Source organism: Eubalaena glacialis, chromosome 19 (genome assembly GCF_028564815.1).
Source record: "Eubalaena glacialis isolate mEubGla1 chromosome 19, mEubGla1.1.hap2.+ XY, whole genome shotgun sequence".
In the NCBI taxonomy this organism is placed as follows: Eukaryota; Metazoa; Chordata; class Mammalia; order Artiodactyla; family Balaenidae; genus Eubalaena; species Eubalaena glacialis.
The window spans coordinates 12,877,001-12,895,356 of record NC_083734.1 but is presented as its reverse complement, the minus strand read 5'-3'; the positions used below and the strand labels follow the sequence as shown (position 1 = coordinate 12,895,356).

The 18,356-nt window shown below is 55.3% G+C and overlaps 1 protein-coding gene across 1 annotated transcript; it reads right to left on the bottom strand.

The window, feature by feature from the left end:
- Positions 1 to 3,361: 3,361 nt before the first annotated feature.
- P2RX1 (purinergic receptor P2X 1) lies at positions 3,362 to 18,356 on the bottom strand. The gene is made up of 12 exons (XM_061176467.1): positions 18,219 to 18,356; positions 9,083 to 9,230; positions 8,713 to 8,784; positions 8,188 to 8,257; positions 7,850 to 7,946; positions 7,466 to 7,546; positions 7,054 to 7,195; positions 5,288 to 5,415; positions 4,767 to 4,857; positions 4,281 to 4,346; positions 3,839 to 3,940; positions 3,362 to 3,732 (listed from the first exon to the last, which is right to left on the bottom strand). The coding sequence occupies exons 1-12, from the start codon at positions 18,353 to 18,355 to the stop codon at positions 3,667 to 3,669; spliced, it is 1,200 nt and encodes a 399-aa protein (XP_061032450.1). The 5' UTR covers position 18,356; the 3' UTR covers positions 3,362 to 3,666.

Below are 18,356 nucleotides of genomic sequence, written 5' to 3'. Positions count from 1 at the left end.
CCTGGGCTGGTATTGTAAGCAGATGGGGTAGGGGGGTCCCCGAGGAAAAGAACCAGATGTAGCATTTTGACATAAGAGAAGCCATTTTTGACCTAAGCCGTTTTTGTAATCTAAGCCTGGCCACAATGCTTGTCCTTGAACAGGTCTCAGTAATTAATGATCATAAGGGAACAAAAGAATGCAGGAAGAAACAGCTGTTATCAGGTGGAGAAATAACAATAGCAAAGATAATATAGCAGTTGTAAAGACTCCCAGTTCTGTTTGAGTACTTCAGATTAGCCTGAAGTACTTTCTTAAAAGAGCTGTTTTGCAGAATTTAAACCCCCTTCAACCACCAGATCAACTAGAACCTGAGGGATGATGTTGATCTTTTCTGACCCTTCTGTCAACCTTTGCCCCAATTCTATGATGTGTACACTGCCCAAGCCTCTTCACGAATATGCATGTACCCGTAGCTTAACACTTCCCCAATTTTGCCATTCGGGGAGACACTGCTTTGGGAAAGATCCCCAGTGTTCTCCTTACTTGCCTCAAGTAATAAGTGCCTCCTTCTCCCACTCTTTGGCTTGGTTGTGTCTTTTGGCTCAACACCCACCAGCAGGTGAACCCAGTTTTGGGGTAACAGTATGGCAGCTGTGCTCCACAAAGACCTCCCAGATGTGGCTCTTTCCACTCACTACTCCAGCCACTTCTGGATTTGACTCTTGTCCTCGTGATTCAGGATGGGGGCTAGAGCTCCAACCATCACATACACATTCCAGGCAGTGGGATGGAGACAAGGATGAAGAAGAAGAGGGCAAAGGATCTGCACCAGCTCTCTTTTAAGGAAAGTTCCCAGAAGGTGTCACATGACACTTCCACATACATCCGATTAGCTATAACTTATTCACATGACCAGACCCAGAGGCAAGAGAAGGCTGGGAAATGCAGCTTCCATTCTAGGCAGCCACATACCCAGCCAAGAACCTGGGGACAGCTAGCTGACTCCGCCATTGAAAGAGAGGATAGAGGCAGGGGCAGAGCACTACAGTGTGCCAGGCTCTGTGCTAGGTACTTTACGTATCTTATCTTACCCCAACCTGAGTAGAGGCTCTTATTATCCCTGACTCACAGAGGAGGCTTGGAGAGTTAAGCAACTTGCCCAAGGACACACAGTGACAGAGCTGCAACTGAAAACTATCTTATCCCTACACCCCAGGCTGGCTGGAAAATCTGGAGAGGGTGGGTCCTAGGAGCTGCTGGAAGGAAATCTTTCAACAAAGGAGGGCTCAGCCAACAGTGTCAGAGGCTGACAGGCCGAGCAGGATATGGGCTGAAGTGTCTGCTTGGATTTGGCAACAAGGATGCCACTGGTAACCTTGGCAAGGGCATCTAGAAGTGGGGGTAGGGGCTGGAGGCCAATTGTAGAGGGTGGGAGCCAGAGGGAAGTGTAGACTGGTCTTTCTGGAATGGTGGTGGCAGTGAACGGAGAGCAGACAGAGCAGCAGGGAAATGTGGGCTGCGAGGAGGCAGAAGAGGAGCGGGAGAGAGGAGAGGCAGCCTCCAGGCTGGGTGAGGTGTGATTTCCAAGGAGGAATCCTCTGCTCACTCGGGAGGGAAGGGGACAGGAGGTGCATAAGCAGGTAGATCTGGAGAAGGAAGGGAGGGAAGAAGAGGGAGTTCCTGTCTTGTAAAATCCGAGGGATGGCTCTTGGCCGGGGAAGAGGGCAGGAGGCCAAGGGCCTGAGGGAGAGGGGAGGGGCTAGCCTGTGATGTTCAATATGGTAGCCACTAGCCAGCCACACCTGGCGAGTTAAATTCAAATGAATAAAATAAAAAATTCAGTTCCTTGGTTGCATGAGCCACATCTTAAATATTTAACGTCCACATGTGAATACTACGTTGGACAACACAGATAGAGAATGTTCCATCACTGGTGTTGGACAACGCTGGTCTAGACAGAGCATGGTGATGGGGGTGCCCAGAGACCCTGCTTGGCTGGAGGGTCATGCCCACAGCAGGGTCCCTGGAGGATCCTTCCACACTGTCTCCAGTCAAGACCTCCCTCCCCTCTTTGGGATTCCATCCGATCTCCCTCCTGGGACAGCCAGCCCCTTCCTCACCCCTGCTTTCATGAGGCCACTCCTGGGGTCTCTGCTTGTCCCAGTGCCAGGCCTTTCAAAGCGGGGGGAGGGGCACGTGGAGGATTGGGAAGAGCTCCAATGATCGGGGCTGTGCCAGGACAGCGGCCCGTGGATGGAGGTGAGCTGACGCCCAGCACTGCCTCTGCATAAGGGTCAGCTCACCACCTCCCACGGAGAGACCCAAAAGGATCTCAAAGATCGCTCAGCTTAGCCCCATGTTTCACAGCTGTGGACACTGGGTTTCAGAGAGGGCTGGGAAGAAAGGGCAGAAGGCAGAGGTTTGAACTCATTCACCAATCCTTTTATTATACTCCAGCCCTTGATTTCCCAGACGTTGTGTTCAGACAGAGCCGGGCAGGCCTCGGGAGCTGGGGCTGGCTCACAGGCAGAGAGCCCAGGATTCGGCTGAGGCTCCCACCCTGACCAGAGGTAGCTGAGTAAGGATTCATCACTAGAAGGGGCTGTCCTGGCCTGACACACTTGAGGAGAAGCACATCCCCACAGAGGCGGGGTGGCATGGACCATGAGTCTGTGCCTGGGGGTGTAGGTGTGTTCAGATGGTTGTGTTTGCAGGGCCCAAGCTGTTCAAACACACAGTGTGGATGGGAGGGGGGCTGTGTGTGTGGGTGAGTGTGCACGTGGAGGGGGAGTGCATGAGACACCGTGTGGCTTGTGAGCACACCACACACCTGCTCAAGGCCCGCACCTGCCAGGGGATGCCGGCCCCAGCTAAGTCTGATACCTGATCAGGAGCGGTTCTAAAACTTAGGTCCTGAAAATGACCTGAAGAGTTTGCTATGCTTGCAGACCATGTGACCAGACGTGGAGTTTCTGGTTCAGGAGGTCTGGGGTGCACCCAGTTGCTGGCACTGCTTTTCTTTTTTTTTTTTCCTTTGGCCTTGCAGCTTGTGAGATCCTAGTTCCCCGACCAGGGATCGAACCCAGGCCCCTTGGCAATGAAAGCGCAGAGTCCTAAACACTGGACTGCCAGGGAACTCCCAGGTGCCAGCACAGTTGATAAGCATCCCAGGGAAATCTGGGGCCAGTAAGAAACAGGGTTCAAGCAGAGCTGTCCAACACAACTTCCTGCGATGCTGGAAACGTTCCATGTGGTTCAATAGGGCAACCACAGCCATATGTGTGTATTCAGCAGTTGTAATGTGGCTATTTGAGGAACTGAAGTTTTAATTTTATTCAATCTTAATTAATTTAAATAGTCACCGATGGCTAGTGGCTGCCATATGGGAGAGCAGAGGTCTGGAGACATGAGGGAGTAGGATGGATGGACAAGGACCCAGAGGGAGAAGCATAAAACCCCGGACCAGGAGTGAGTGAGGCCGGGGTGAGGCTCCCTTGGGGGCTGCAGAGTTGGAGCCAGAGCCCAGCATTGTGCAGGTCTCTCCCAGAGTCCACCCTGAGCTTCCGGCAACCTGGTGTCTGCCTGGCTGAGAGGGTGGGAGCGCTCCTGGGGAAACCCCTCCGCCCTGGCTGGGACCCCACCAGGCTCCCCGCCTACTGTGTCCGGTAGGAGTGGGGGCGGAGGTCAGGATGTCTTCATGTTCTCCTGCAGGCCCAGCGTGGAGCTGGCGGCCGCAGGGTCGTGCTCCCCCTGTGTAAACATTGGGGGGATGAAAGTCACCCCCGGGGAAGCAGCTGGTCCCCGCAGACACGCAGGCCTGGGGCCTCCGAAGGGCTGACTCAGGGAGTTCTCTTACCGTCCCTGGCCCCATGTCCTCCGCGTACTTGAACTTCTTCTGCTTGTAGTAGTGCCTCCTGGGCAGGATGTGGAGCAGCAGCAGGTCACAGAGAACCGTGGCCTGAGGGCGGGGCGGGGCGGAGAGCGCAGGGGATCTGGGGGCAGCGGCGGGACCCTCCACTCCCCACCTCAGCCTCTGCTGACCGCGGGGGCCAGGCTGAGTCCTCTCCAGACCTCAGGTCCTGGTGGGGACGAGGCACTGCAGGCCCCATCCCACCTCTGTCCTGCCCCAGCTCTGGGCCCCAGTTTCCTCAGACATACTGTGTGTGGGTCTAGGGAGGTGGGGTGGGCTCAGTAATAGGGAACAATCTCGGTCAGGTCTGGGGTGGGAGACTTGTTGCTGAGGTGTGGAAGGGGGGGGCCTGACCCCAGCGCAGTGACCCCATGACCTCAGCACTTACCACCCCAAAGATGCCAATCCCAGAGCCAATGGTGGTCATGGTGGGGATGATGTCAAACTTGCCAGCCTGGTGGCAGGGCCCAGGGGAAAGAAGGGTTAACAGTCAGAAGGGTCTGGTGGAAAAGGCCTTCCTCAGGAGCCCTGAGACCAGGCCGGGGGCCAGGGGCCTTCCCCACCCTCCACTGGTAGCTGGTCCCACAGCCTGCTGCCCATGGCTCTGGCTCTGCATGGAGACCCAGCTGCTGGTCAGGAGCCCTGGGTTGTGACCTTGGCTCTGCCCTCCCTGGACACAGGGAGACAGTGAGGGAGGTGTGGTCACAGGCTGGAAAGCCCTGCCCTCAACAGCACCTGGGTCCCTCTGTTATCAGATATAGAAGTGCTGAATGAGGCCCAACCAACTTCCTGTTGCCTCTAACCACAGACACCCAACAAGCACCAGCAGGAACTGAGAATGTGTCTCTGGCTACCCCTCACACTGGACACTCACCTTGCCGTCCACGAGGATGTCAAAGCGAATCCCAAACACCTTGAAGAGGTGCCGGTAGTTGGTCCCATTCTCCACGAAGTGCCTGGCAAACCTTGGGGAAGGGGAGAGGTTGCAGAAGAGGGTGATGGAGAACTGTCTTGGGTCCAGAGTTCCCAGAGCATCAGGGATACAGGAGCCCTTAGAGGTCCATGAGGACAGCCCCATGCCCCCCAACATTATATAGAGGGGGAATCGCAGGCCTCATTCCAGGAATACTGTATTCAACCGCTGCCCTAACTCCTGATGTCGGCAATTTCCCCAGCCAGTCCTGGCCAGGTGGGCCTCAAGGGAACCGAGAGCCAGGGGTAGGGCTCAGGCCTCTAAGCTCGTGCTCCCTGCTTGGCCAATTCCAGGAGAATGGGAGTTTCCTAGGATCCACTGCTCCCCTCCCGGGGACACTTGCTTGGCCTTAAGGGGTTCTGGGAGTAGAAAAGCCCACAGGACCCCAAGGAAGGAGGCACTGGTGGGGGCCCGGCAGGCACCTGAAGTTGAAGCCTTGAGACAGGTTTTTCTCTTCATACAGCCCGTGGAACTCATAGACGGGTTTGCAGTGTCGCACATGCCAATCCAGGTCACAGTGCCAGTCGATGGTGATGCCTACCACCCCGCCCTACCAGGGACACAGGCCCTCAAGATCCAGGGTTTAGGATCAAGAACTCCTGCCTTACAGCTGATGCAGCTGTTTTCTGTTTGTTTGAGAAGAGACACTGAGAAGCTGCTTCAGTGTTGAGGTCTCGTCACCTTCTCTGGTCCTGCCTCCCACCCATCACATTCCAGCTTTCTGACAGTTTCTAGAATACACCAGGTTCTTCCTACCTCAGGGCCTTTGCACATGCAGTCACTCTCCCCCCGCCCGCCACCATTCCCCACAAGGCTGGTTCTTTCTCATCCTTTGGTCATTTCTCCTGGGAAGTCTTCCCTGACCACCACCCCCAGTCTAAAATATGACCTTGTGATCCCCTCTGTGTTTTCTTCTAGAACACGTGTCACTTTGTAACCACACATTTATTTTGTGTGATTATTAACGCATCTCTTCCAAGACTGTCAACTCCACAAGGGTGGAGCTGTCTGTTTCATTTGCACTGATTCCTGAGTCACAGCGCAGGAGGCAAGTAAATAGCTGTTGAATTAAAGAGGGAGTCTGTAAAGACATGGGCTGGGAAGAGAAAACCTGAGAAAGTGAAGCTCCTCTGGCAAGGCAAGGATCAGGGATAGGTGGGCTGAGCAAGAGGAGAGCTGGGTGTGGAGCTGGGCAGCTAGGCGGGAGGCTAGGTGCCTACAGACAATGGTGATGGGTGAGAAGTTCCTACTGGGGGTGGCAGGGAGATTTTTAGGAACAGGGGAAACTAACATTCAGCTTTCTGGTCCTGTGTGTTGCTACCGTGTAAACCCCGTCCAGGGGTTGGCAAACTGAGGCCTCAGGGCCGAATCTGTTTACACATTGCCTGTGGCTGCCTTTGCCCCATAGCAGCTGACCCGGGTAGCTGGAACAGAGACCATGTGACCTGTGGCCCATACTTATTCTCTGGCCCTTTAAAGTTTGCTGACCCGTGTTCTCCATAAAGGCACTGTGGGTGAGTTGTTTTGGTGTGTGATGTCACAGAGAGGGGCTGATTTCCATCCCTGGATCCCACAGGAGCATATGATAAAGATCACAAAGGAGCATGTACCTAGGATGCCTTGGGCCAGGCCACCCTGAAGTGCTGTCCCGTGCCCTCAAGACAATCCCGAGAGACTTGTACTATTATTGCTCCCACTTTACAGGTGCAAAAGCTCAGACACACTGAAGGTAAGAGACTTGTCTGAGCCAGGATCTCAACCCAGTCAGACAGGTCTGTGCTCCTTATAAGGTATCGTTTCTCTAGGAATCCCAAGTGACTGTGTGCATCTCAGCCTCCAGAATTCCCAGGAAACCTGGGCAGGCACAGGATTTCTCAGGGCCATGGGCCATGGGATTTAAGCTGCTTGTATCTAATATTTAAAAAACAGTGGGCCCTCGGAAGACACCCAGGTGACATCTGCCTATGGCCATTCATTCTGGGCACCTCCTCTGTGCCAGGTCCATGCCAGGCCCTGCTGAGGACACAGGCCTGAACCACAGGGGCCCCCAGTATTAGGGGCTAGATCTATATATATGCTCGGCCCACGCTAGGGACTGGGTGGGGTGTGGTGGTTAACTGGGCCTGAAAAGTCTTTTTTGGCCTGATGATCTGGGGGCCCAGCCCTCCCCACTCGCCTGGCACCATACCTTCTCGGCCAAGGTGCTAAAATTCTGGCCTGACTCTTGTACCACATAGCCGAGCTTGAAAACTGGGCACAGTGGGTGCAAGGTCTTGTGATAGAGGCAGGTCTTCATGTAGGCGGCATCTACCTCCTCCACCAGGTTGCGCCTACAGGGGCAGAGGGCATTGGTGGTGGCAGCATGCCAGCTGGGAGGGCACCCACCATGCCCGGGAGCTCTGGGGACCCCTCCCGGGCCCTAGAGATGCCCCTTCCCTAGCCCTTGGAGACTGAAGGCAGCCCACCCCAGGGGCCCAGCCCAAGCTTCTGCCTCCCAGAAGGAAATCAGCATGAGTGCAGGGTGACAGAGGTGACAGGTTGAGACCAGCTGGAGCAGCCTCCGAGAGCCGCCTGCATTTCTGCCCGCTTTTCCCACAAACCTGGTGACCTTGAAGCGTGGAAAGCTGATGCTGTTCTTGATGAAAAGAGTGAAGTTCTCGGCCTCTCGGAGAAGGGCAGGGCTGGAGGAGACGGCACTCACTCACTGCCCCCTGCCCAGGAGTCCTTCGTGTGCCTACCAGAGCTGGGCTTGGTGTATGGGGCTGTGAGAGCCTATGGGATCTTCCTGAGTCATTGGAGGGGTGGGCATGCTGTAATGTGGACTCTCAGGCCCCTTGAGCAGAGGCTGGGGCATCTTTGGCCTGAGCTGCACAGATGGGGTGAGGGTGGGGTTGGAAGAAGGGGGGACAGAGCACAGATCCAGATGCCCCTCTAGTCTGGGCTGGGGACCCTGCTCCCAGCTCCCTGGAAGGACAGGGCATTACCATGGGATGTTGTCATCCACCTCCACGGGGCACCAGCCAAAGATCTCACACGTATGCACGATGTCGTTGAAGGCCACACACTTGCCTGTGCGGATGCCTGGAGCAAGGGTGGAACCCCTGGGTGTCCACCCCAAGCTGGGGGTGCAGAGGAGAACCCCCAGGCCCCACTCCTAGGAGCCCCCATTGATGGGGCGCCCAAGAGCAGAAGCCTGGCTGGTTCTGGGACAGGGGAGGCCAAGGTCAAGGTGGCGGGAGGAGAGAGAGCAGGAAGGACTTCCTGGTGGAGGAAGCCTGGAGCTGACAGGCTGTGGAGGGGGACAGGAGGAGGCCGACCTTACCTTGAGCCTTCCTTTCTGCCTTTCCCGGGGTGCAGCCACTATTATTCGTGCACGTGCCCCCTTCCGGGTTCTGGGGAAGGGGAGAGCTGCTGACCCCAGGCCCCCTGGGTAGGGTCCTAAGAAGATCCCCTCCCCCGCATGGCCCTAGGGTGTGGGGCAGAGTCTCAGACCCCTTTGGAGTGACCCTTACTCACAGCCTCCTTCCCCCAGTCCCCCCCCAGGACCCTCTGGGCTCATGCCCAGCTGCCCCAGTGCTGATGTCAGCCAGCAGGGGTAGGGGAGGTTGGGGCTTGGGGGTTGGGCAGGCACTGAGGCTCAGCATCCTGCTTGGCACACAGCTGGGAGGGAAGACTCAGCAACTGCCAGTGGTGGGCCATTACTGTGTGTGAACTTATGCCTGAAATTCCACCACTGTGGTGCCGCAGGAAGCCTATCTGGCTTCCCCTCCAATGCCCAAGGGGACCTCCTCTTCTATGTTATTTTTCACTGTGGGTCCAAGAAGGGGGGATGGGCAACAGTCCTCACCTCTGCACAGTGGCCTTTGGCCTGCCGGGGGGTCGCGATAAAATTGGTCATGACCACAAAGGAGCTGTCCCCCTGGAAGTGAGAGGCAGGGGGAGGGGAGGGCAGGGCTCTGAGCTGGGGGAAGAGCCCCAAGAACCCAAGCACTGCCCTAGCAAGCCCCCAGAACCCACATGACACCCAGCAGCCTCCATAACCCATGACATCAGACCGGGGTGATGTTACGAGGCTGCTTCCGCCCCTCATTCACAGGGAATCTGAGGCCCACAGAGAGAGAGGAGCTAGGCTGGTCCCACAGGGAGGTGGGACAGAGCCTAACCCAGCTCAGCCAGCAAGCCCTGTGGGTGGAAGGTGCACCCCCAAGTCTGCTCACCTGGGCCGGGAAGACGTAGTCAGCCACATCCCAGACCTGGGGGCCCAGGCTTGGGAGCTTCGTCACAGCCAGACCCTTGAGTTTCACAGACACGCTGCTGATGAGGCCACTCGAGGTCTGGTAGCCCTTCTCATAGACAAACACCCACCTGCAGGGGGATTAGGGGGGCAGAGGGGCCAGAGTTGGCCGGAGCCATTCAAGGATGGCATGAGGCTGTGGGCCACCGCCCCTTCCGGCACCAGCTGGACGTGTCAAGTCCTTTCCCTTCCCCTCCCCAGATGCGCCTCTGAGCCACTCTCCATTCCTAAAGCTACATCTTGGACTGGAGGCTGGAAATCCTCACCTGCTCCCCCTGCTGGCCTGTGCCTGGAGTTCCACCATTCTTTTCACTATGAAAATACTATTATTGGTTGGCCAGGGAGCAGAGCCCCTGCAGGTCTCTTTCAGAGCCTTTTCCAAGAGTAGCATTTATTGGAGGCCAAGCTGCTTGGACTCCAATCTTCATCCCTATCTCCTTCCTTCCTGAGTTCTTCCCGCTGAGAAAGAGCAGAGTATGATGATGGCCGAGAGCCTGGCCTTTGGTGCCCAAGAGTCTGGGCTTGAATCTCACAGGCTATATGATCTGGGGTAAACTAGTCTCTGTTTAGGGCAAGTCCCTCTCTGTTTCAGTTTCCTTGTAAAATGTAAACAGTAATAGTACCAATACTACTTAAGTTGTGAGTTAATGCCTGTGAAAGCACTTGGAATGGGAACTGGCATGGGCTAAGCACTATATAGACATTAGCTACTATTATCTCAGCCATGCTGGGAGCTCTTGGGGAGGGGGACTGACTGGAAGGGAAACCAGAGGGGCAAGTGGCCCTTTGAAGGGCTCACAGCAACTGGCCCCAGATGAGGCCCTTGTGGGTGTGGGTCAGGCTGGAGGCCTCCCAGGTTTCTCAGGAAATTCTGGCCTTCCCCTCCCAGCATCAAGAACCCCTGTTCCTCTGGGTTCTCCACTTTCAATCTGGGAGGTTTAGTGGGGTCAACCTCCCTCCTAGGCCCACAGTGGGGGGCACATGATCAGGGTTTGCCAATCAATGTTCCATTGCCTTAGCAAGAGCAATGGGTCTAAGGATGGGCACACGGCCCCGAGGAGTTTCAGCAACGCGGCCAGAATTTTTCTGGGAATTACTGGGAAAGAGACATTCTCTCTGTTGGGTTGCTAAGCAAGGTATGGTTAGTCATCTGTGTTACCTCACGGAGAGAGCAAGCCTGAGAATGAAGCCAACTTAGAGAAAAGCCAGGCCAGTAGATGGAGAGGGGCAGACTCCTGACAATGTTGCTTGAGCACCTGGATCCTGCCATACCTGAAGCATGTTGAAAAGTCACTTCTGGACTTTTCAGTTATACAAGTTAATAAATTCTTTTCCTTTATTTAAGCCAGTTTGGGTTTGGTTTCCGTTGCTTACAAGTGAGAGTTCTGGATAATACTTCTCTCCAGGGTGTGGTCCCCTTCCTTCAGGAAAGAATCTTGGCGATTCATTGTAACTCTGTGTGTGTGTGTGTGTGTGTGTGTGGTGTGTGTGTGTGTGTGTGTGTGTCCATGGTATCCATCAGAGTGTGTAGCTGTGTATCTCCAGGGCAAATCTGTGAGCACACTTGTGGCTGTGGCTGACTGTGGGGAGATGTGTTTCTGCCCCTATCACCCCTCACCCTACCTTTAGCCCACCCGTCCAAAGCAGAGCTCAGAGCCCCTCTTCTGTCCCTCAGAGCTCAGGACCCATGACAGAATTCTCCAGGCCTCCTATTCCCAGTCACCACTAGCTCTCTGGGGGCTGTCTCCTTGTTCTAGGCTCCAGGAAGGCAGCCCACCAGTGTCCTCCTCTCCCCTCCTATAGTCTACACCTCTCCTTCTCCAAGCCCCCTCGCCCCCCAAAGCCTGGTGCTGGAGCCCAGACAACCCCTCTCAAGCTTAAGCATGGTCACTGCTGCCCCCTGCAGGTCTCAGATGGCAACAGGTGAGGCATGACAAAGGCTCCCGATCCTCAGTGTCCTGGGCCTGCCTGCTTGCCTCCAGCCCCATCAGGGAGGGTCGGGCATCACCTATCCCCCACTCTCCTTAGGTTCCTTCCTCCAGGAAGGCTTCTGGCTCCATGCCCAAGTTTGAAGTTGCTATTGAGGGGGACGATGGGGAGCTGCTCCGTATTCTGAACACCCTGCAGGAGAGAGAGGTCACGGGCCTGCCTCTTGGGCCCCCCCATCCCTGACATCCTAGTAGCAGCATTTCTCTCTTGGCTCAAAACCAACTCCTCACCGTATAGATAGAAAAACTGAGGCCTGAGGGAGTGTCCCTCCCGAGTCAGAGGCAGACCCAGGCTCGAGGCTCCCCAGCCCAGGACCCCGGCCCCTCCACTGAGCAGCCTGGCATCAATGTGTCTGCCAGGAGCCACACGGAGGCTGTGCCCTGGGGCTGATGTAGCCATTCCAGGCTGTGTCCGTTCCCAGGGGCTGTCAGTCCTGTGGCCCAAATCTGACATCAGTGACCTCGGTTCTGATAATACCAGAATGACCATTGCGCCAGGCCTGTCCCTCCAAAGCCATGCTCACCTTGACCTGGTCTTGTGGCCAACACCCCAGGAAGGCCACCAAGGGGGGCCTGATGCCAAAGACACCAGCATCTTCAGAAGCCCCTCCCCTTCTAGAAATTCTCTTTCCCATTCTCTCCTCCTCATCCTCAGTAGTCTCTGTTCTTCAACAGCCCCTTGTGGAAGAGGTCACGTGGTGGAGTGGCTGAGAGTGTGGCCTCTGGAGTCACAGAAGCTGAGGTTCACATACCAGCACTGCCACTCACCAGCTGTGTGGCTTCAGGCTAAAGACTAAACCTCTCTGAGCACTAGATGTCTCAGTAAAAGGAGGTGAAGGCACCTACCTCAAAGATGCTGATCGTTCAACAAATATTTACAAGCAAGGCCCTACCCCTCACTGAGCCATGGGCTGGGCTCCAGGAAGAAAAAGAGTCTAGGTGATTGTTTGGAGGATGTTCCCATGAGTTCTTTTTAAGGAAATTAACACAGTGCTTGGCATGCAGCAAGCACATAATAAATAATCCTATTTATTTACGGTCTCTGGTCCTCCTTCACCAATTCCTCCTTAAATGTCGATCTGCCCCCAACCTCTGGCTTCCATTCTCAGCCCAGGCAGAACCTTGTGTGTGCTGTTGCAGGCACACTTTGTCCCCAATTTTTTATCTCCACTTCTGCACTCTCCTCCGAGATTCAGTTCCACACATTCAGTCATTCAACAGATATTTATTTATCGGACCCCTATTATGCGCCAAGGAAAAACAAACCAAAATTCTGCGCTCAAAGAACTTATATAGGGGCTTCCCTAGTGGTCCAGTGGTTAAGACTCCAATGCAGGGGGCCCAGGTTCGATCCCTGGTGAGGGAACTAGATTCCCACATGCCAACGAAGATCCTGCATGCCGCAACTAAGACCCGGCGCAGCCAAATAAATAAACATTAAAAAAAAAAAGAACTTATATAAATGTTGAATCTCCAACTGTTTGGTGACACAGATTCCTCCCCCCTGCCCTGCCTACCCTCCCACCCCCCTCTCAGACATCTCATAGGTACCTCCAACTTAACTTGACCCTTTGGAAAACAGTCTGGAAGTTCCTCAGAAAGTTAAACATGGAATTACCATTTGACCCAGTAACTTCACTCCTAGAACCAAATACCCAAGAGAACTGAAAACATGTCCACATAGAAACTTACATGCAAATGTTCACAACATTATTCACAAGCAAAAAGTGGAAACAACCCAAATGTCCAGCTAAGTGTGGAATTTCCATACAATGGAATATTATTCAACCATTAAAAGGACTGAAGAACTGAAACATGTTACAACCAACGTGGATGAACCTTGCAAACATGGTGCTAAGTGAAAGAAGCCAGACACAAAAAGGCCACATATTGCATGATTTTATCTATATGAAATGTCCAGAAGAGGCAGAGTAAGGGGTAGGGAGGCACAACGGGGAGTGATTGCTAAGGGGTATGAGGTTCCTTTTGGAATAGTGCAAATGTTCTGGAATTAGATAGTGGTGATGGTTGCACAACTTTGTGATTATACTAAAAACCACCAACTTGTGTATTTTAAAAGGATGAATGTTATGACTTGCGAAATCCATCTCAAAACAAAAATTCAACCGGACCAAACTGAATGCCTCATCTTCCCACAGAACTTGCTCCTCTGGTGCCCTCATCCTGAAGGATGGCGCCATACTTACCCCAACCCCCAGGCTCACAGCCTGGACATGGCACCCTCCCTCTCATGCCCACATTCCTTGCATCCCTCCATCCTTCCCATCTCCCCTTGGCTTTCATCAAAGAACCCAGAGGGCTTCTTGTGGGGAGGCTGAGACACAAGAGGAGCTGGGGCAGATGCCAGGGCAGCTCTGGCGTGGGGCAGGGAGGACAGGTCGTGTGGCTGGTGATACAGGGTATAGCCTTGGGCCACATGCTATCGGGCAGAGCATCCTTGGAGAGAGGCAAGACCAGACTCCGGGCCCAGGAGGGACTGAGTTCAGAGCTGGGGCCCACAATGGGACTCAGAGGTTAAGCAACATGCAGTCTGCAGACAAGTCAGGCTGATGATTTATGTCTTTAAGTGTTTTGACTGAATCACCAACCTCTAAAAACCAAGAGATGTTCCTTTCACCCATAATTTCCAATTTCCCACTGCTCTTGAGAAGTCAGGAACTCTGGCCATGCTGGGCACATGTCCTGATGCAGCAACGGTGGGCAGAAGCTGAGCTGTGGCCACCCCCAGTGCGGGGCCCGCTGGGATGATGACCTGTCTTCCATGCTCGCTGCTTCTGCCTTGGCCTCACCCTCTCCTCTCATCACTGCTGCCTCTTCACAGCTGTCCTGCCTCTGGCCTCCACCCCCTACCCCAGCACCTGCCTGCCCTGGGCCTTCCCCTGTTAGACATCCTTCCATGGCTCCCCACCACCTGCAGGAGAAAGCCCACGTCCCTCAGCTCAGCATTGAGAGGCCTGAGCCAGTGGCCCTGCTCACTCTTCCACCTCCTCTCCCTTGTCTCTATTCATGCTCCCTCAGCCTAGCCCTAGTGACTCTTTGGGTATTCCTTCCCTGCCCCAGGACCTTTGATCACACTCTGCTTTCCAGCAGGAGTGGCTGGACCGAGGTGGGTACCCAACCAGGCTCCACCAGTCAGGACATTCCCTTTCCTTGGCCACAACGACTGGTTCTGGGATGGGCACACGACCCAACCACAGCCAGTAAGAGCTGGACCTGGGACTTTTGCTGGAACTCTGGAGGAGAAGACACTTTTGTGCCCCAGGGCTGCTGGTGGCCATTTTTCCACTCTGAGGGCAGAGAGCCTGCCTGAGAATGAGGCCTCCACAGAGGAAAGCAGAGCCGAGACGATCCTGGCTAGCTTCCTTGGAGAACCCAATGGGACCAACCTGAATTCCTCATCTTCCCATAGAATGTGCTCCTGCACCCTCATCAGGGAGGATCCAGCCAGGCCTGAAGCCCACATTGATTTTTCAGTTACACAAACCAGTTAATACCCTCATCCTTCCTTTTTAATCCATTTTGATTGGATTTCTGTCCCTAGGAACCAAGAAGTTCCAGCTAATTCATCCTCAGCTTCTCTCTCTCCCCCTGCCCACCCTGTACCCCACCTCTGTCCCAGGGAACCTGACACAGGCCTAGGCACAGAAAAGATGCTATGGAAGTGTCCCTGGATGTGTCTCTCCCAGCAATAATTTGTATCTCTCCTTATCTCTGATTGGTGCACTCCAAGATCAGAGGCATGTGATTTCATGAGCTCTGTGTAGGGGCGCACAGGAGGTCCAAGGGAAAGCCAAGAGCAGGACTGCCTGGACTAGAGCCTCCAGGCCTTTGCTCAAGGCTGGTTCCACCACTGTGCCACCTCCTCCAGGAAGTCTTCCCAGGCTCCCCCCCCCAAGCGGCATTCATAAATCCCCTTGAGACCCTCCTGTGTGTGCAGCCAGAGCCCCCCAGGCAGGGACATATCCCAGCACACCTCTTGTATGGGCCTGCGAGGTCATGGATGACAGCCCACTGCCTGCACACCTCCAGTTACAGAGAGCTCATCACCTCCCAGGAGACAGCTCTAACGGCAAATTAACCATCCCAATTTGAGATAAAAAGAGTGACATCGGGCTTCCCTGATGGCGCAGTGGTTGAGAATCTGCCTGCCAATGCGGGGGACACGGGTTCAAGCCCTGGTCTGGGAAGATCCCACATGCCGCGGAGCGGCTAGGCCTGTGAGCCACAACTACTGAGCCCGTGCATCTGGAGCCTGTGCTCCGCAACAAGAGAGGCCGCGATGGTGAGAGGCCCGCGCACCGCGATGAAGAGTGGCCCCCGCTCGCTGCAAGTAGAGAGAGCCCTTGCACAGAAGCGAGGACCCAACACAGCCAAGGATAAATTAATTAATTAATTAATTAATTAATTAATTAATTAAAAAAAAAAAAAAAAAGAGTGACATCTTAGCTCAGGCCGCCAGGGCCTCAGGTTCGCTCCCTCCACTTGCCCTCGACTTCCCGGAAGATTGTGACTGACAGAGAAAACAGCCTCAGTTTCCCTCCTCGGAGTCTGTTCGGGTTCTCAGCATCTCAGCTTCTCTGCCTCTGTCTCAGTAATTCCCTCTCCATATCTGAGCGTCAGGGCCTCTCTCTTCATCTGAGTGTTGTGTTCCAATGTCTGTCCCTCTGTCCAGTTCTGTCTCTGTGTCTGCCCACCCCCCATCTGGACTATCTCTCTGTCTCTGGGGTTGGGGTGTCTGGCTCTTCTATGCTCCTCTCTGTACCCCTGCAATGCCCACAGGACCAGAGAGTCTGACAGACAGGGGGGGCCTTGGGAAGGGGGGGGGTAATTAAAGAAAGGCCATCCCTCCTCAGGAAAGGGCAAATTATTGAGCCTGCGGACAATGTCTTTGGAGGGGGTCCCCTAACCCCTGCTCCGTGGAACTGCTGGGAAACCGAGGTCTGAAATTGTAAGACCAAGTGCAGGCTGGGTTTGGTCAGCAGTTGCGGGCGCCTAGCTGAGCGGTCAGTGCAGCAGTGGGCAGTGGCCAGATGAGGGCACCAGAGACAGCAGGAGTGGCAGCCCCAGCTGGAGTCTGGGCATTAGTGGGCGTTTCCAGGGACTCTGCCTTCCTCCCTCTGCTCTGTGACTTGGGCAGGTCAGTGCCCCTCTCTGAGCATGTTTCCTTTCCAGGATATTAAGACCAACTTTGGAGTCACACAGCTGGATTCAAATCCTGGTTCAGCCTTTTTCTAGCTGTGAGAACCAGGCTAAATCATCCAGTGTCTCTGAGTCTCACCGACACTGAGGAGGCCACGTCCATTTGGAAACTGAGCGCACTGTCTTGGGAGAGAGGAAGGGAAGGAGGGAGGTCGTGAGGTCCCCGTCACTGGAGGCATGTGTTCAGGACTGGATGGTGGCTTGGAGCATATGCTGCAGCTGGGGGTGGGGTGGGAGGACTGTCCCTTTCCCTCTGACAGTCTGTGACCAACACACAAAAGGAGGTCTGGTGCCGCTCCCAGTGCTGATCCGAAAGCAGAAATAGGGAACCATAGGGGCCACGGTGAGGACAACATTCTCCCAGCCTCTTGGTGGGAGGGATGGGCTGAGCCTGGGTGGGCAAGCTCTCTCTTCCCTGGAGGGTCAGGAGTGTGGCTAATGGTGGAAACACATCGGGGCCCCATTAGAAGGGTTCTCAGAGCCCTTGTGAGGAGGGAAAGAAGAAGGCAGAGTCAAGGCTGGGGATCAGGAGGCCCCAGTTCTAACTGGGCCTGGATGCTGACTTGCTGTGTGACCTGGAAACCCCACTGCTCCCCCTCTGGGTCTCTTTCCCTCACAAGCTCAATGACACCACAGATATCAAATTGGTTTGTGAACAGTAAGGAGGCAGAGTCCGAAAGGTGTCGGAGCGCTGGGTCGTGGCCCTGGCTCCACCCAACCAGCTCTGAGGCCTCAGGGGTGGGATGGATGGGGCAGAGGGAAGGTTGTTTTGGATGCCAGAGGCCCTGGGGGAACCAGGTGGTCACTGGCCTCCTGGTCAGCCCGCCCTAGTTTGGTCTCACAGCAAAAACGGGGACATGGAGACCAGAGGGGCAGGGCTGCTGGGTGCCCCAGACCCCCCAGCGGGGGCTGAACCCCCTTCAGTGGCCTTGAGGCCTCCAGGACCCCCCTGTGGAGTCAATGTAAGTGGACATAGTATCCCTGACACAGGGGCGCCCAGCCCCAGGGGCACCCCCAGCAGCCACACCCGATAGGCTCGTGCCCAGACACACGAGGGCACGTGCACCCCACACAGAGCCCTGGGTACGACACACACGCATCCACACACCACACACACGTGTAATCACATAAGCACCTGCCCAGACAGCCAGACCGATCTCAGGAAGATGGCCTTTGCGTGGGTCCCAGAACAGCAGCCCACAGGGGAGTCCCACCTACTTCTGCCCCTGCACCCCTGGGATGGTGGGACAGGTCCCCCAATGCCCAGAAAGGAGCTGTCATCCTCAGGACCAGAATGGACCTCCCACCTCTGCGTGACATGCCACCATTAAGGCACCAGGTGTTCTGAATTTGAAGGTTTCTCTGCTCAGGTTCTGGAATAGACCAGGATGCCTTTACTTTAGGCAGGGCAGGTAAGAGCAAGGCCCGTCCCACTCTGGCCTGTAAAGTGGGGTGCGGCCTCCATCTCTCAGGAGCTACGTGGCTTGGCTGGGAGGTCAGAGGTGGAAGGGCTCTGGCTGGGGCTGGCTGGGGCCTTGGCCTCTGACGCCTCCCACCCCTTGAGGGAACCGTTAGCAGTGAGTCAGTTCCTCAGAGCCCAGAGGCTCTGCCTCTTGTTCACCACATGACCGGAGGCAGGGCTGCCCCTCGTCCCAGTGTCCCCGTCTAGGCAGCGGGTTAGCAGGCTTCCCTTCCTTCTGAATGGCACCAGAAGGGTTTGTCAGGAAGCATGACAGGCCACGGAGAGAAAGGGGGGCTCTTTGGGGTCATGGGAAGCATCGCAGAGCCTGGAGGACAGGCCCGGGTTGGGGGCTGGTGCAGGAGGGCAGCAGGGAGGGGGTCCAGACTCACCCAATGACGTAGACCAGAACCACGAGCTGGATCAGGCGGAAGACGACGCCCACCTTCTTGTTGCGCACAAGCACCATTCGGGGGGTGTCGTACTCAAAGAAGAAGGCGGCCAGCTCGTCCTGGAGCCGCCGCGCCATG

Coding starts and splice junctions, on each gene's coding strand:
- P2RX1 (XM_061176467.1), bottom strand. CDS start 18,355: ATGGCGCGGCGGCTCCAGGACGAGCTGGCCGCCTTCTTCTTTGAGTAC. Junction 7,547..7,849: donor GTGGATGACAACATCCCATG/GTAATGCCCTGT, acceptor CGTCTCCTCCAG/CCCTGCCCTTCTCCGAGAGG. Junction 5,416..7,053: donor TTAGCACCTTGGCCGAGAAG/GTATGGTGCCAG, acceptor TGTCCCTGGTAG/GGCGGGGTGGTAGGCATCAC.